General features: G+C 44.1%; 1 protein-coding gene across 1 annotated transcript in view; it reads left to right on the plus strand.

The window, feature by feature from the left end:
* The first annotated feature begins 10571 nt into the window (after nt 1-10571).
* The window catches only part of SLC25A20 (solute carrier family 25 member 20), a 29970-nt gene continuing 24873 nt past the window's right edge, over nt 10572-15668 (plus strand). The window contains exons 1-2 of the mRNA XM_044253609.1: nt 10572-10806; nt 14539-14631. Of these exons, the coding sequence (XP_044109544.1) occupies nt 10702-10806; nt 14539-14631 (198 nt within the window). The 5' untranslated portion in view covers nt 10572-10701. The remainder of the gene's footprint in view (nt 10807-14538; nt 14632-15668) is intronic.

A 15668-nucleotide genomic window follows, 5' to 3' on the forward strand; every position in this document is an offset into this window, starting at 1 on the left:
ATGATGCAGTACTAAGGCATCTATTAATAAGGAAAGGTATTTTTTATGTACTCTTAAGTGATAAGAATAATAAATGAAGTGTGTATGTTTATATATATATACTTTTTCAAAATATGTGTGCATGTGAAATATTTAAAAGTCTCATGATCTCTGTGGTTCAGAAATCGAGACAGGTCACAGTGGAAATGGTTTATCTCAGCTCCTCAGTGTCTGGGATGTCAGCTGGAAGACTCAAAAGCTAGGAGATGGAATCATAGGAAGCATTGTTTGCTCATATATTCCGTGGGTTTTGGTGGCTGTCAGCTGGGGGTCTAGCTGGAGCTGTTAGCCAAAATACATACACACATGGCCTCTGCTCATTGGTCTGGTTTCCATGATAGAGTTCCAAGGATAGGGTTCCAAGGACAAGTGCCTTACGAGAATAGAGCTAGGTAGAAGCTGTATCTCTTTTTATACCTTAGCCTTTGAAGTCAGACAGCATTACTTCTACCACATTTTATTGGCCCAAGTGGTTGCAAATATCCTCTCAGGTTCAAAGGAATGAAACGAAGCCCCACCCTTGATAGAGGAAAACCAACATCATATCACACTGTAAGAAAAACATGTGGAATGGGATATATGTTGGTGTGGCCATCTTTGGAGAATATAATCTGTCCCATCACATATTACATATATGGATCTTATACATACAGCTTTGACCTTCACCTTTATTGATTTTAATTATGCAACTAATATATTGATATATTAAAGTTGTAAAAAATTAACAAAAAGTATTGATAGCAACATGTGAATATTCCCATTAACTCACTTCAACTCTCTTTACCCTATCTGGGGTTGTTACCATTGTCTGATCCTTTCTATGCATTTACACATATATCTATATTTACAGATTGACCATGCTCCCTTTGCAGGTCATCTGTTTCCAGTTTTTCACAATTATAGATAATGTCACTATAAACACCCTTGGATGTACTTCTTTTTGCATGGCTCTGAACATGTTTGGGGTTATATTTCTAGAAATGGTATTGTGAGTCAACTGCTATGCACGTATTGCCAAATCACCTTTTAAAAACGCCTTTGATTCTTTGAGCCCAGCTGAAGGCCAGGCACCATGTTGTTAGATACAATGGTGGGGGAAGGAGATCACAGTCCCTGCAGTTTTGGAGCTTTGATCTAGTAAGAGATGAAAAAAATCAGAGAAATCATGAAATAAGTATGAAATCGCTGTGAGGAGTACCGCACAGGGGAATGGAGTCACTCTGTCTTCATCCTCTGCTCTAACTACACTCATTCTCCAGTAATCTCATCCAGTCTCTGCCCAAGGACCTCCAACACAATGATGATGTAACAGATTTTTCTTTCTAGCCCTACCCAATTCCCTAAACTCCACATCCACATTCAATATATTCAATTGACCGTTCAATATGCCCATTTGGATGGGTGCCTGGGTGACTCAGTGGGTTAAGCTGCTGCCTTCGGCTCAGGTCATGATCTCAGGGTCCTGGGATCGAGTCCCGCATCGGGCTCTCTGCTCAGCAGGGAGCCTGCTTCCCTCTCTCTCTCTCTCTCTGCCTGCCTCTCTGTCTACTTGTGATCTCTGTCTGTCAAATAAACAAAATCTTTAAAAAAAAAAAAAGCCCATTTGGAAGTCATATTAACACTCAAAATTTTTTTATTTTTTTAAAAGATTTTATTTATTTATTTGACAGAGATCACAAGTAGGCAGAGAGGCAGGCAGAGGGAGAGGGGGAAGCAGGATCCCTCCTGAGCAGAGAGCCCGATGCAGGGCTCGATCCCAGGACCCTGAGATCATGACCTGAGCCAAATGCAGAGGCCCAACCCACTGAGCCACCCAGGCGCCCCTTAACACTCAAATTTGAAGTCCCAAAAACAAAACTCAATTTTAACCCCAAACTGGTCATTCCCCAAGTGTGTCTCAGCTCAGTAATGCTACTATCTCTCATTGTTTACTCAGGCCAAAAATTTACAAGTCTCCTATGACTCTTCTTTCCCTTTCCAGTTCCACATTCAATCCATAAGTGCTATACCTCCTTGATCTGTCCCTATTTGGCACTTCTCCCCATCTGCTGCTCTAGTACAGACCACCACCATATGTGCCTGGATGTGAGCAATTACCTAGTCTCCATACTTCTACCTATCCTACTATATCTGTTCTATACGTTATCTTTTTTTTTTTTAATTTTTATTTATTTGACAGGCAGAGATCACAAGTAGGCAGAGAGGCAGGCAGAGAGAGAGTAGGAAGCAGGCTCCTCGCTGAGCAGAGAGCCTGATGCGGGGCTCGATCCCAGGAACCTGGGATCATGACCTGAGCTGAAGGCAGAGGCTTTAACCCACTGAGCCACCCAGGCACCCCATGTTCTATATGTTATCTAGAAAGATCTTTTTAAAGTATAAAAATGTGTCAATTCCCTATTCAAAACCTCTCAAAGCTTTCAATCACAGGCTTTAGCCTTATAGGCCTATAGAGGTGGGCATCTGGAGCCAGATGCTCAGGGTTAGAATCCTAGTTTGGTGACTTCCTAACTGTGTGAACTTGGGCAAGGAACTTCACCTCTCTGTGACAGTTTTCTCATTTGTGAAATGGGGATAAGTGTACCTTCCACTGAATGAAAAAGCAGAATAATATTGATAATAACTTTTTATTAATGAAAAAAGGGTTTGTGTGTGTGTGTGTGTGTGTATATTTCATATATATGTGTATATACACATATATATATACACACATACATATATGAAATCTCCACATGATATAGATATAATGTAGATAGATATAGATATATAGATATATCATATAGATATATATACATATGTATATGAAATCTACACACACACACACACACACATATACATACAGGGATGCCTGGGTGACTCAGTTAAGTGTCTGCCTTCTTCTCAAGTCATGATCCTGGGGTCCTGGGATTGAGTCCTGTATCTGGTTCCTTGCTCAGCGGGGAGCCTGCTTTTCCCTCTGCCCGCCGCTTCCCCTGCTTCTGCTCCCTCTGACAAATAAATAAAATCTTTAAAAAGGGGGGGAGTTTACCTAAAATCTTAAGTTTACAGTTTTCTGTTCTTTTCCTTTTTTAAAGTTTGTTTCTTTGTTTTTAGTAATCTCTACACCCAATGTGGGACTTGAACTCACAACCCAGCGATCAAGAAGAGTCACACACTCTTCTGACTGAGTCAACCAGGTGTCCCTATGTACTTTTCCTTTTTAATTTTTTTTTTTTTTTACTTTTTCTTTAAGTAATCTCTACACCCAACATGGGGCTTGAACTCACGACTCCAAGAGCAAGAGTTGCATACTCCTCTGACTCTGAGCAAGCCAGTTACCCCCCAACTTTGTTTTGTTTTTGATAAGGAATGATTATGTGCTACTACTGCTTGTCACACTCTCTGGAAACAAGTGCTGAGTTGGAATTGAGAGAGCAAGGTATTTATTAGGTACCAACATACATAAAGGGAAGGATCAGGAAGCGGAATTGGGCAGAGGCAAAAGTTAAACTGTTTTGCAGGCCCAGTGAAGCTGCCATTAACACAGCAGAGAGCACTGGAATTGATGTGGGAAATGAAGGCAGGAGAAAATTTACTTAATTTCCTTACTACTTACAGACCATTTACAAGTTTTTGTAATAGGCAGAGTGACATTCCTCTAGGGACTCAACTGCCTAGATGCTGACACTTTGCTAAGGGTAAAAGGCAACTGTAGCCAAACCCCTGGGGAGCCTGTAAGTCTTCTTTAACATACAAAAATTCCTTTGGAAACTTCATTTATCTCTACCCACCCCATGATACATGTTGGCAATCATCCCCCAAGCATATGACCCACTGATATACATCCGAAGGGACTCATGACTAAGGTTTTATTGGACAGTAATGACCTTTTCCTAACAATAGCTAGCCCCCTCAAGGTCCTGGAAACCTTCCTTCCAAAATTCATTGGAGGCTTACGCTATCCCTAATCCCCTCCCAACTTGAAAGTGTATAATGGGCCACTCTGCATGACCCCAGTGCAGCTCTCTCTGCCCATGGGTCCTGTCCCCAAGTTTTAATAAAATCACCTTTTTGCACCAAAGACATCTCCAGAATTCTTCCTTGGTCATTGGCTCCAGACCTCACCAACATTTCAAAACTATATCATTTGGCAACCACGAAGGAACCCCTCTCACTCTAGAGAACTTTCTTTCTGTTCTCACCTTCACTTAATAAACTATTCATCCTTTTGTGTCTGAGATTCATTCTTTGACCCTGCAACCCTGTAACAGAATGAACAGTGCCTATCAGAGTATCTTATACTGGGTCAGACTGATATTTACACACTTTTACATACTTGGATTTGTACACTTGCTAAGTCACTGGGTGTAGGCTGTCTTGGGAAGGGTATGCCTAGAGGGGAGGCACCTATCTGAAGCTAAGGCATCTCCTGAAGGACTGAGAGCTAGAGGCTGTCTGCTACTGTGTTCCACAGCTGGGCAGCCAGGCCTTCCTTGAAGAAGGTTCTAGCTCATAACTCCACGTCCACCACAAATATTACATAGTTACTACTATTTATTGAGATGATCATAAGATTGTCATCCTTACTATACTAGTGTTATGACCGCATTATGGGGTTTTTAAAACATTTTTTAAAAGATTGTTTTTTTTGATTTGACAGAGAGAAAGCACGGGTAGGCAGGGCTCAGTCCTAGGACCTTGGGGTCATGACCTGAGCGGAAGGCAGCTGCTTGAATGGCTGAGCCACCCAGGTGCCCCAACACATTATGGGATTTTTAAGTAAGCTCCACACCCAATGTGGGGCTTGAACCCATGACCCTGAGATCAAGAGTTGCATGCTTTACCCACTGAGCCAGTCAGGTACCCTGGTATTCACTGATTTTAAACCACATTTGGTCATAATACCTTATCCATTTAAAACTTTGTGAAATTGATTTGCTAATATTTTACTTTTAATATTTTTATTATTCATGCATTAAGTGATAGTAGTTTCTGGTTTCCTTTTTCTATGTGAATGCTATCCTTGTCTGATTTTGGCATCAGGGTTATGCTGGCCTCTAAAATTTAGGAATAGGTAATGGTGAAATCCACCACAAACAGAACACTGTTGGATATGGCTAGGTACCACGTTTCATATGAATCTTCAAGAATCTTATTTTTAATTGAATATCAATGATTATGAAGATAACTATTAGTTTTGCCCCTGATATGAGGAAGTTGAAAGGCAACGTAGAGGTTTTGGGGGATAGGAAGAGAATAAATGAAACAAGATGGGATCAGGAGGGAGACACATTATAAGAGACTCTTAATCTCACAAAACAAACTGAAGATTGCAGGGGGGAGGGGTTTAGGGAGAGGGTGGTTGGGTTATGGACATTGGGGACGGTATGTGCTATGGTGAGTGCTGTGAAGTATATAAACCTGGTGATTCACAGGGGCCCCTGGGTGACTCAGTGGGTTAAAGCCTCTGCCTTCAGCTCAGGTCATGTTCCCAGGTCCTGGGACTGAACCCCACATCGGGCTCTCTGCTCAGCAGGGAGCCTGCTTCCTGCTCTCTGTCTGCCTCTCTGCCTGCTTGTGATCTCTGTCCGTCAAATAAATAAATAAAATTTCTTAAAAAAAAAAAACCTGTACGCTTGGGGCTAATAATACATTATATGTTAATAAATTAAAAATTTAAAAAAAGATCACTATTAGTTTTGCAAGTTTCTTTGCTTACCATATTTTCTTTCTTGGATTCATTTGTTTGGCAGTAAGTAGTATATTCCTGACTAATTCCTAAAGAGAAGGCACATGGGTAGCAAACTTAACAAGTTTTTCTTTTCTTCATTAAAAGTATGCTTGTTGCTTCCAGCTACTTGAATGCTAGTTCAGCTCGGTATAAGATTGAAGGTTCAAAATGATTTTACCTCAGAAGTTGGAACTTATTTTCTTTTTTTTTTTTTTAAGATTTGTATTTTTTTGACAGAGACAGATCACAAGTAGGCAAAGAGGCAGGCAGAGAAAGAGGGGGAAGCAGGCTCCCTGCTGGGCAGAGAGCCAGATATGGGACTCAATCCCAGGACCCTGAGATTATGACCTGAGCCCAAGGCAGAACCCACTGAGCCACCCAGGCGCCCCTGTAACTTATTTTCTGTTGTCTTATAGTCAGCATGGTGAATGATAATTCCCCCATGTTTTAATTTTTATTCCTTGCTTGATAGCTCCTTTTTTTTTTCCCACTCTGAAAGCTTCTAAGATTCTTTTCCCTTTTGTTCTGAAAAGTTGCCGTAGAACATATAGATGCCTTTTGTTATTCATCTTGGTTGGTTCTCACTGGCCTTTTTCAGTTGAAAGATGTGAGTTTCCTACTGAGATATTTTCTTCATTTCTTTGGTTATATCCTCTTTCCCTGTTGTCTTTTCCTACTGGAAATACTATTAGAGAGGTGGGAGCTTCTGAATCTGTTTTTTGTGCCATAATTTCCCTTTCTTCTTTTTCAGCTTGTCTTTTTTTGACATTGCCTTTTTAAAGAGATTTAGCAGCTTGATCTTTCAGCTTTCTAATTTTCTTCTTGGAGTGTCCCTACTTTAATTCATCTCATCTGTGAAGTTCTTTTAAATTCAAGATTTCTTGGGGCGCCTGGGTGGCTCAGTGGGTTAAAGCCTCTGCCTTCAGCTCAGGTCATGATCCCAGGATCCTGGGATCCAACCCTGCATTGTGGGGGGGGGGGCTCTGCTCAGCAGTGAGCCTGCTTCCCTTCTTCTCTTTCTGCCTGCTTCTCTGCCTACTTGTGATCTCTATCTGTCAAATAAATAAAATCTTTAAAAAAATAAATAAATTCAAGATTTCTTGTGGGTTCTTTTTTTCTGGATGCCACTTACCTTCAGGAATCCTGAGTTTGAGATCCCTTTGGGCAAAAAGGGTGAAGCCCATGATAAGTACAGAGATTGGAGAGATTTCTGGCCAGACTTAGAATTTGAGGCCAGGAAGAAAGAAAGAAGAAAAAAGGACCAAAGAAGGGACATTAGGAAGATTAGCCCATATTTGATTTCCAGGACTTAGGAACAGTACTTCTCATCTGAAGTCAAGGATGGCTTCAAGTTCTCATGAGACTGAAAGCAAACCTGTATATGTCTATGTACATTTTTCTGGGGGAAGGGATACCAGGCGTTTTTTGCCCTGAAAATGGTTAAGAACCACTGGTTGGGCAATGTCTAGCATGTGGAAGCAACTCAGTGTACCTCGTTATAGAGTAGGAAGAAGGACATTATGTCCTGAAGGGCAAAGTAAGTGTAAAGGCCTGGGTCAAGACAGGGAGGCAGTTAAGTAATAGATCTGTGTGGTAAACCAGGAGAAGTTCAGTTTGCTCAGAGATGAAGATAGAGTCTAGAGAAAAACAAGGTTGAGGAAGTGCGCTACTATGAGATTATGAAAAAACTTTGACTGCTCGGGGAATACTACTTGTATTGTATTCTGGTGAAATGAGGAGCTGAGGTTGAGTCTCATCTTAAACACTGAAATCTAAACCTTCCTTTATGTCTTTGTTCTGTTTGCTTCCCTGCCAAACTCCTTGAACCAGTAAGTAACTGCTCTTAGTGCCTCTGCCTTCTTGCTGCCTGTTCAGTACTCAACCTACCACATCAACACTCTTGGCAAGCTTCTTCTAAATGTCACCAATGACTAATAGTTAATTCTAAGGAGTGTTTAAAATCCCTTAGCTTCATCCAGCATTTAACCCTTTTATCCCTTTTACTGAAAGGCATCACTCTCTCTTCGGTTTCCTCTAAAACTCTAGCAACAACTTCCGCTGTGGGGGCTCCTCCTAACAGGCCAGCCCATTTCCCCATGGTATAGTCTTCCAGCGGTTGGATATATATTTCTTTACTGAAGCCTTCCTGGCTTCTGTCTCTGGCTTCACCTCTCTCCTGGTTCCCAGTCTGTACATCTGATAATGACCAAATGTGTCCTCAGGGTGCCATGACTACTGCAGTTGGAGTGTGTCTGAAATCCAGAGTGGCTGCAGGTTTCTGGTAATATTAGCCTCTGGATTCTAGCTTTTTCCATCCAACAGTGACCCTTGCCTCATTTCACGCCTTCTCTCCCTCTTGCTTAGACTGCAGTAATTCTTTCTTGTCTGGTCTCCCTGCTTCCAGTCTCTCCCAACACAGATTCATCCATCTAAAATTGATTTTCTTGGGGCACCTGGGTGGCTCAGTGGGTTAAGCCTCTGCCTTTGGCTCAGGTCATGATCTCAGGGTCCTGGGATTGAGCCCCGCATTGGGCTCTCTGCTCAGCAGGGAGCCTGCTTCTCCCTTTCTCTCTGCCTGCCTCTCTGCCTACTTGTGATCTCTCTCGTTCTGTCAAATAAATAAATAAATCTTTAAAATAGATTTTCTTCTTTCTTTTTTTTAAGATTTTATTTATTTATTTGACACAGAGACAGATCACAAGTAGGCAGAGAGGCAAGCAGAGAGAGAGGAGGGAAGCAGGCTCCCCACTGAGCAGAGAGCCCGGTGCGGGGCTCAATCCAAGACCCTGAGATCATGGCCTGAGCCGAAGGCAGAGGCTTAACCCTCTGAGGGACCCAGGCACCCCTAAAATTGATTTCCTAAAACAAATCTAATCATGTCTTCACTATGCTTATACTGTTCCACGGCTCCCCATCACCTCTTAGAAAAAATATATGACATAGAGAAGACAGGCTTTGGGCACTTGCCTCCTCCTCCTTGCCCTCTACTCCCCCATAGGACTTCTAGACCAGCCAGGCTCAGTCAAATCCCAATCCTGATCCTGGGCACGGAAAGATTACTCATCTTTGAGATGAGTAATCTTTCCGTGCCCAGCATACACGGCCTGTCCATCTTCCCCAGTCCGGCTTCCCTCTAGCCTGAGAGCACTATAAAGGAGGATTATCAAGTCAGCTTGACATGACAGTGACATAACTGCCACATGTCTATTGTTCACAACTTTTTTGTTTGTTCAAGTTTTACTTATTTAAGTAATTCTGACATGGGACTTAAACTCATAACCCCAAAATCAGGCGTCTCAGGTTCTTCCAACTGAGCCAGCCAGGCATCCCTGCTCACAGCTTTTTAACTGAATATTTCTAAATATACAGAAATGATGAAAAAGTAAGATGGTTAATACTTGGATACCATCCACCTAGAGTCATTAAGGGATCCTCCTTAACTCCTCTCTCACATACCTTATGTTTGGTTCATTAACAATTCCTTTAGGTTCTTCTTTCAGAATATATCCAAAATCCAAATACTTCTCACCACTTCCTTTTCTGTGCCCCATCCAAGCCAGCACCTCTGACCAGGACTTTTAGCTTCTTCAAGGCTCCCTGTTTCTTCCTTACTCCCTACAGTCTATTCTCATCCAGCAGTCAGAGGGATGCTGTGAACTCACTATGTCTCTCCCCTGCTCAAAACCCCAGAATGGAGGGCACTGTGTGGTGCAGTCAGTTGACTGCCCTCAGGTTTCAGGTAGGGTCATGATCTCAGGGTCCTGGGTTCGAGCCCTGTATTGGGTTCCACTCTCAACATGGAGTCTGTTTGAGTTTCTCTCTTCCTCTCTCTTCCCCTCCCCCCACCACGCTCTAGCCCACGCACTCTCTCTCTCTCTCAAATAAATAAATCTTTAAAAACAAACAAACTCAGAATGGCTTCTGTCTCCCATCTCCTTCAGAGGAGAGGCTGATGTCCTCATAGTGGCACACAAGGCCTGTTTAATGTGCCAGTATTATCTCCATGTCATTACCTGCTACTTCTTCCTCTGCCTCAAAGGCCTCTCTGTGGTTCCTCAAACAGGCCAGGCATAGCCCAACTCAGGGATTTTGCTTTTTCTTTTCCTCTGCTTCTTAGAACTTACTTCCTCAGTTCCTCAGTGAAACCCTTCCTTACCTACTCCGCAACACTGCCAAAGACTCACCTGCTGTCTCCCATACTCTCTAACCCTCTTTCCAGGTTTTTCTCCATTGCAGTTATCACCACTTGATACACTATGCAGTTTTCACTTTTTTTTTCTTTAAGATTTTATTTATTTAACAGAGGGGTAGAGAGAGAGAGAGAGAGAGAGAGATCACCAGTAGGCAGAGAGGCGAGCAGAGAGAGGGGGAAGCAGGCTCCCCGCCGAGCAGAGAGCCCGATGCGGGGCTCTATCCCAGGACCCTGAGACCATGACCTGAACCGAAGACAGAGGCTTAACCCACTGAGCCACCCAGGCACCTCTAGTTTTCACTTTTTATCTTTGTTATGCTCTATAAGCTCTATAAGGACAGGGACCCGTGTGCTGAGCTACCAGCTGTGCCTCCAGCACCTGGAAGGGTGCCTGGAACGTAGTAGAGCGCTGTCGGCCTCAGTGGAGTGACTGGAGGAATTGGAGCCCAGAGTAGAAAACGTTCAAGCCGGAGAAGACTTCCTGGAGGAGCAAATCTAACCGCCCGCACTCCCAAACACCGCGCGGAGGTGGTTCGCTTTCTCGAACCACGCCTATCGGGGGGCGGGGCCTCTACCGGAAGCCGCTCTCCGGGCGGAAGCGAGACCCGGCTGCCTAGGCCCTCCTCCCAGCCTGTCCCGGCTCTTGCCCCGCCCATCCGAAAGTGGGTGAAAGGTTGGCGCTGCCAGCGCTGTAGCTGGGGCTGTGGAGCAGGACGCGTCCGGAACAGACCGACACACTGCCGGCGAGGCCGACGGACGGACCATGGCAGATGAAGCGAAGCCCATCAGCCCGCTCAAGAACCTGCTGGCCGGCGGCTTTGGCGGCATGTGCCTAGTATTTGTGGGGCACCCGCTGGACACGGTCAAGGTGCGAGGAAGCTGGGGCGCCGGCTGGAGGGAGGAGGCCCGGGAGGGGCGCAGAGTGCAGCGTCTCCCAGGAGGCACAGCCCAGGATAGAAGCGGGGCCCGTGGGAACTTAAATGAGAAGTCTAGGAAGTCTCCCTTTAACTCTTTTCGAGGATCGGCGGGGCTGGAGGAGCGGGGTTGGAGAGCGGAGCGGGGGCTGTTCCTTGCGCCCCAAAGAGACAGCACAGAGAGAGCAGCCTCTAACCGTCCATTAAGGGCTCTGATTTAAAGTTCTCTGTCCGGCATCCTTTCCCGACCCCGCGCCACTTCTTTGGGAACAGGAAAGAAAACCCACTCCTCCCCCCAAGCTCTAATTATCTGCAAATCTTACAACATTATCAGCAGGATTGAAACAGGTCACTGTTAAAGCCCTCCTCAGGGAGAGAGCTAGGCAGAGGTGCAGTTATTCTAGAGATGCCTTTTGACACATTCTCTGAGCACCCATCACCATCTCCTTCTCATTTTCCCGCTGCAGAGAGGGGTTTGGCCATCTTCAGCCTATTACCTCCTGTTAGCCTGATAGACTTCCTGTGGAAGGTGACGATAACCTCAGAGATGGAGTCGCTCCCAAGGAAAGCAAGCGACTGATTTCTTCCAGGGCCGGGATGATCCTTACAACTCCCACGTGAGGAAGCCCTAATCAAACTGAGGCTCTGGAAAGGAAACTCATCAGAGCTAGTTCCCAGGTCGTCTTCACATACTGCCTCAACTCAGTTCCTCCCCCTGCAACACTTCTAGCAAGGCCTTCCTGGAGACCAGAGTCCATGCCCTGTGACTTAGCATTCAAAACTTTATCCGAGTTTTCTTTTCTTTTTTAAGATTTTATTTATTTATTTGACAGAAATCACAAGTAGGCAGAGAGAGAGGGAGAACGAGGCTCTCTGCTGAGCTGGGAGTGCATTGTGGGGCTCGATAACCTACTGAGCCACCCAGGCGCCCCTATCTGAGTTTTCTATCATTATTTCTGGACACAATTTGGAGGAAATTGACAGATAATGTGGAGGGTGGGCCTGTGGGGAGCCAACATGAGTCTTGCAGAGTGGGAAGTCTGTGTAGGGGACTTATTAGAATATTGGTTGGGTTTCTCCCCTAGGAGATAGCTCTGGGGACACTTCTTCTTGGCAGGTTTGGGCAGCAACCTCTTTGCTGCCTTTCATCTGGGAAAGAGCTAGAGTCATCCTACAGGAAGATCAGGATTAAAACAACCAGGCTGGTTAGAGCACTGTGAAACGTGAAATCAGATGTTTATTCAGCTGATGGTAAATGCTGTGTGTATTAGTGCTTCCCAGAAAATGGTTGTTGTAGGCAGCACTGTCTGCTAAGAGAAGAATTGTCTGGTCTCTCATCCTACTGTTGATCCATGGAGCCAGACATCTTGTTAGTTCTAGGCATTTGGGACTTCTCTTGAAAGAAAACAAAACCCTTCTTGGCTGCCTTACACAAATGTTGCTCTTAACTTCTGTATCCTCTTGCCCTTCCTCCCCACAGATGTCCCTCTCAGGAAGAGCCCAGTTATCTCTGTACCGAAGTATAAATGACCGAAAATGTTCCCTGGTGTTTTTATCAGCCAGAAAGCCTTTTTTAAGCTTAAACAAATCACAGATTACTGATTGCCGTCCTTTTGACCTCAGAGAGCCACATGGGTTCCAGTCAAAGCCTAGTCTAGGGGCACCTTCTAAGGTCCAAGGTCACTAGTTGTGGCCTGAGAAGGCAAGAACTGCGGTATTTCAGAGTTGGGAGTTTGGAAAGGCTGTATGGCAGGTCCCTAAGGGCTGGCTGAGTTCTGACTAGAGAAGTAGAAAAACCCAGACATCTGGGCCTGGGGAGGGCAAGAGTGAAGGCAGATTACAGGCTTGGCAGTGGGAGTCAGGCTGTAAAATAAGATCAGCCATGGGGTACTTTAATGTTCTTGCTGACTTGGTTGGAGGAGGTCATGATGGGACAAGGATGAGATTTACAAAAAAAAAAAAAAAACACGAAAAGGGATGAGCAGTTTTGATACCTTTCTCCCTGCCTACCAAGCAAGGGAGGTTATGTCTGACCATGGAGGATTCGAAGGCCAATATAAGGGATTTTAGAGCTAAAGCAGTGGGAGCCTCTGGAGATTTCTACCGTTCTGTCCTCTGAGTTTAGATTTGCATGTTCTCTCCATTGCCTAGACAGTGGTGCTTTATGGTGACCTATAAGGCCTTAACAAATATAAGGATAAGAGATTCTAAAGAAACAGAGGGATAGCATGCTGAAATAGTGTTTTGAAAAGGTTAGTATGATAGCAACCTGAGAAGGACTTGGAAGCCCAAGAACTCTGAGCAGGAAAAACAGCCAGGAAATAGACTGCAGAAGTAACTGTGTATCAGTTATCTATTACAGTGTAACAACTTATCCCAAAACGGACTGATATGAAACAAGAGTAGTCATTAACTCTCATAGTCTTTGTGAGGTAGGATTTTGGGGGCATCTTAGGCAGATGGCCTGGCTCAGGGTCACTTGTGAGGTTCCAGATATTGGCTGGGATCCAGAATGTGTAAAGAACTCTTGTAACTCAATAAAAAGACAAATAGGCCAATTAAAATTAAAACTTAATATTTGGTGAATATCAGGCATATTTATAGAGATGGTAGGTGTTTGCTAAGAGCCGAGAGGAGAGAGGAATGGGGAGTAACTACTAATGGCGTGGCATTTCTTTTTGGGGTGATGAGAATATTCTAAATTGATTGTAAGGAAGGTTGCACAACTCAAAATACTAAAAACCATTGAATTGTGTACTTTAAGAGGGTGAATGTTTGGTATGTAAATTATATGTTAATAACAGCATTAAAAGAAAGATACCGCCTGTTGGTTTGGGCCTCTGCCTTGGGATCAGGTCATGATCTCAGGGCCCTGGAATCGAGTCCCACATTGGGCTCTCTGCTCAGCAGGGAGCCTACTTCCCCCTTCTCTCTCTCTGCCTGCCTCTCTGCCTACTTGTGATCTCTGTCTGTCAAATAAATTAATTAATTAAAAAAAAAAAAAGATGGGAAAGAAGGTCTAGAGATGACTAAATTATAGTCATTCCTGACCAGAAGCTGAAGCCCTGCAATCTGAATTTTCTGAAATTGATGTGGACCAGATAGGTAGGGCGCTAAGCCTTGAAGAATGCCTGGAGTAGAAAAGGAGACAAAAGAAGAAGTTGTAAGAAGGGAGGTTTGAGGAAGACATAGTTTGAAGCATTGGGTATACCAGAAGGTTGAGAAGGGTGAGAACCAAGGAAAGTAGGATTAAATCCACGTTATTCCAGAATGCCTCTGTGGGGTGCCTTACCTAACTTCAAGCATGCCATCACAAATGAAAGGGGGGAGTTGGCTAGAGCTGGAGCTTTGCATCAGCCAGGCCTTATTACTGGCATATCACTTGAACTCCCTAAACCCAGTCTTCCCATCTGTAAGCTGGGAATACCTATCCCATGGGTCATTGTGGAATCCATTAAGTAAGAAATAAGTGGTGGAAGTAACTGGATGAAGGGGGGTAGAAAAAGCATGGTACTTATGACCTGTGAGTGCAGACTTTGAATAAACTGGAAGAAAACGAAGTCTGAATCTAGCAGGTTAAATGAATGCCAAAGACATGTACACAGGCATAGTTTTCTCTGTTCAGAGTTTGGCAGGCAGTTCTGTTTCTGGGAGATAGATGACTGTATTTTAACTTCTGGTTTCAGGTCCGACTGCAGACGCAGCCCCCAAGTTTGCCTGGACAACCACCCATGTATTCTGGGACCTTTGACTGTTTCCAGAAGACTCTTGTTAGAGAGGTATGGTATCTAAGAGCTGGGCATTCCTCTTACTCAGAGGACCACATTCACAGAGCTGGTTTGTTACCCCACTGGGGGGATAGCCCACAGCTCCTGCTATCTCACCCTGCCATCCTATGCTCTCTTGTGGTTGCGCTGGAGTCTTTGATATTCCAGCCACTGTTTTATATGGAAGACTGAAGCTAATAAAATGGTTCTCTCATTTGGAAGGCAGAATTAGACCACATGAAATCATTAGAGATGTGAAATGGAAGAAAATACAAATCTGTATCTCTTGGTTTAATAGAGGTCTGTGTCAGAAGTTTGTGTAAAATCTTGGGGTTCCTGGCTCCTGGCTGGCTCAGTTGGTGGAGCATGTGATTCTTGATCTCTGGGTCACAAGTTCAAGCCTTTCATTGGGCATACTTTAAAAAAAAAGAAAAGAAAAAAGAAAGAAAGAAAGGAAAAGAGAAAAGGAAAGAAAAAAAGTGTAGTCAAAAAGAAGTTCATGTGAATTCTAGAGGAAAAGTCAGGCAGTCTGATGAACAGTGAGAGAGGCCGGCGAGTCTTCAAGCCTCTAGACAAAGACAATAAATTGGTTTGGGGTTATTGAATTACATAATAACTTTTTAGATATCTCTTAGAGTGGAAACATGAGATTTTATTTATTTCTAAATATTTATTTATTTGCGAGAGAAAGAGAGCAAGAGCAGGGGGACGGCAAGCAGAGGGAGAGGGAGAAGCAGGCTTCCCACAGAGCAGGGGGAACCCAATGTGGGACTCAATCCCAGGACCCTGGGATAATGACCTGAGCTAAAAGCAGACACTTAACTGACTGAACCACCTAGAGGCCCCTATTCATTTATTTGTTTTTAAAGATTTTATTATTTATTTGAGAAAGAGAGAGAGAAAGAAAGCACCTGAGCAGGGGAGGGGGGCTAGGGGAAGAGCAGAGGGAGAGGGATAAGCAGACTCCCTACTGAGCAGGGAGCCTGGCTCCATCCCAGGATCTTGGAATTGTGATGAACTCAAAGCAGATGTTTGAGCCACCCAGGTAC

Source organism: Neovison vison, chromosome 6 (genome assembly GCF_020171115.1).
Source record: "Neovison vison isolate M4711 chromosome 6, ASM_NN_V1, whole genome shotgun sequence".
Lineage (NCBI taxonomy): Eukaryota > Metazoa > Chordata > Mammalia > Carnivora > Mustelidae > Neogale > Neogale vison.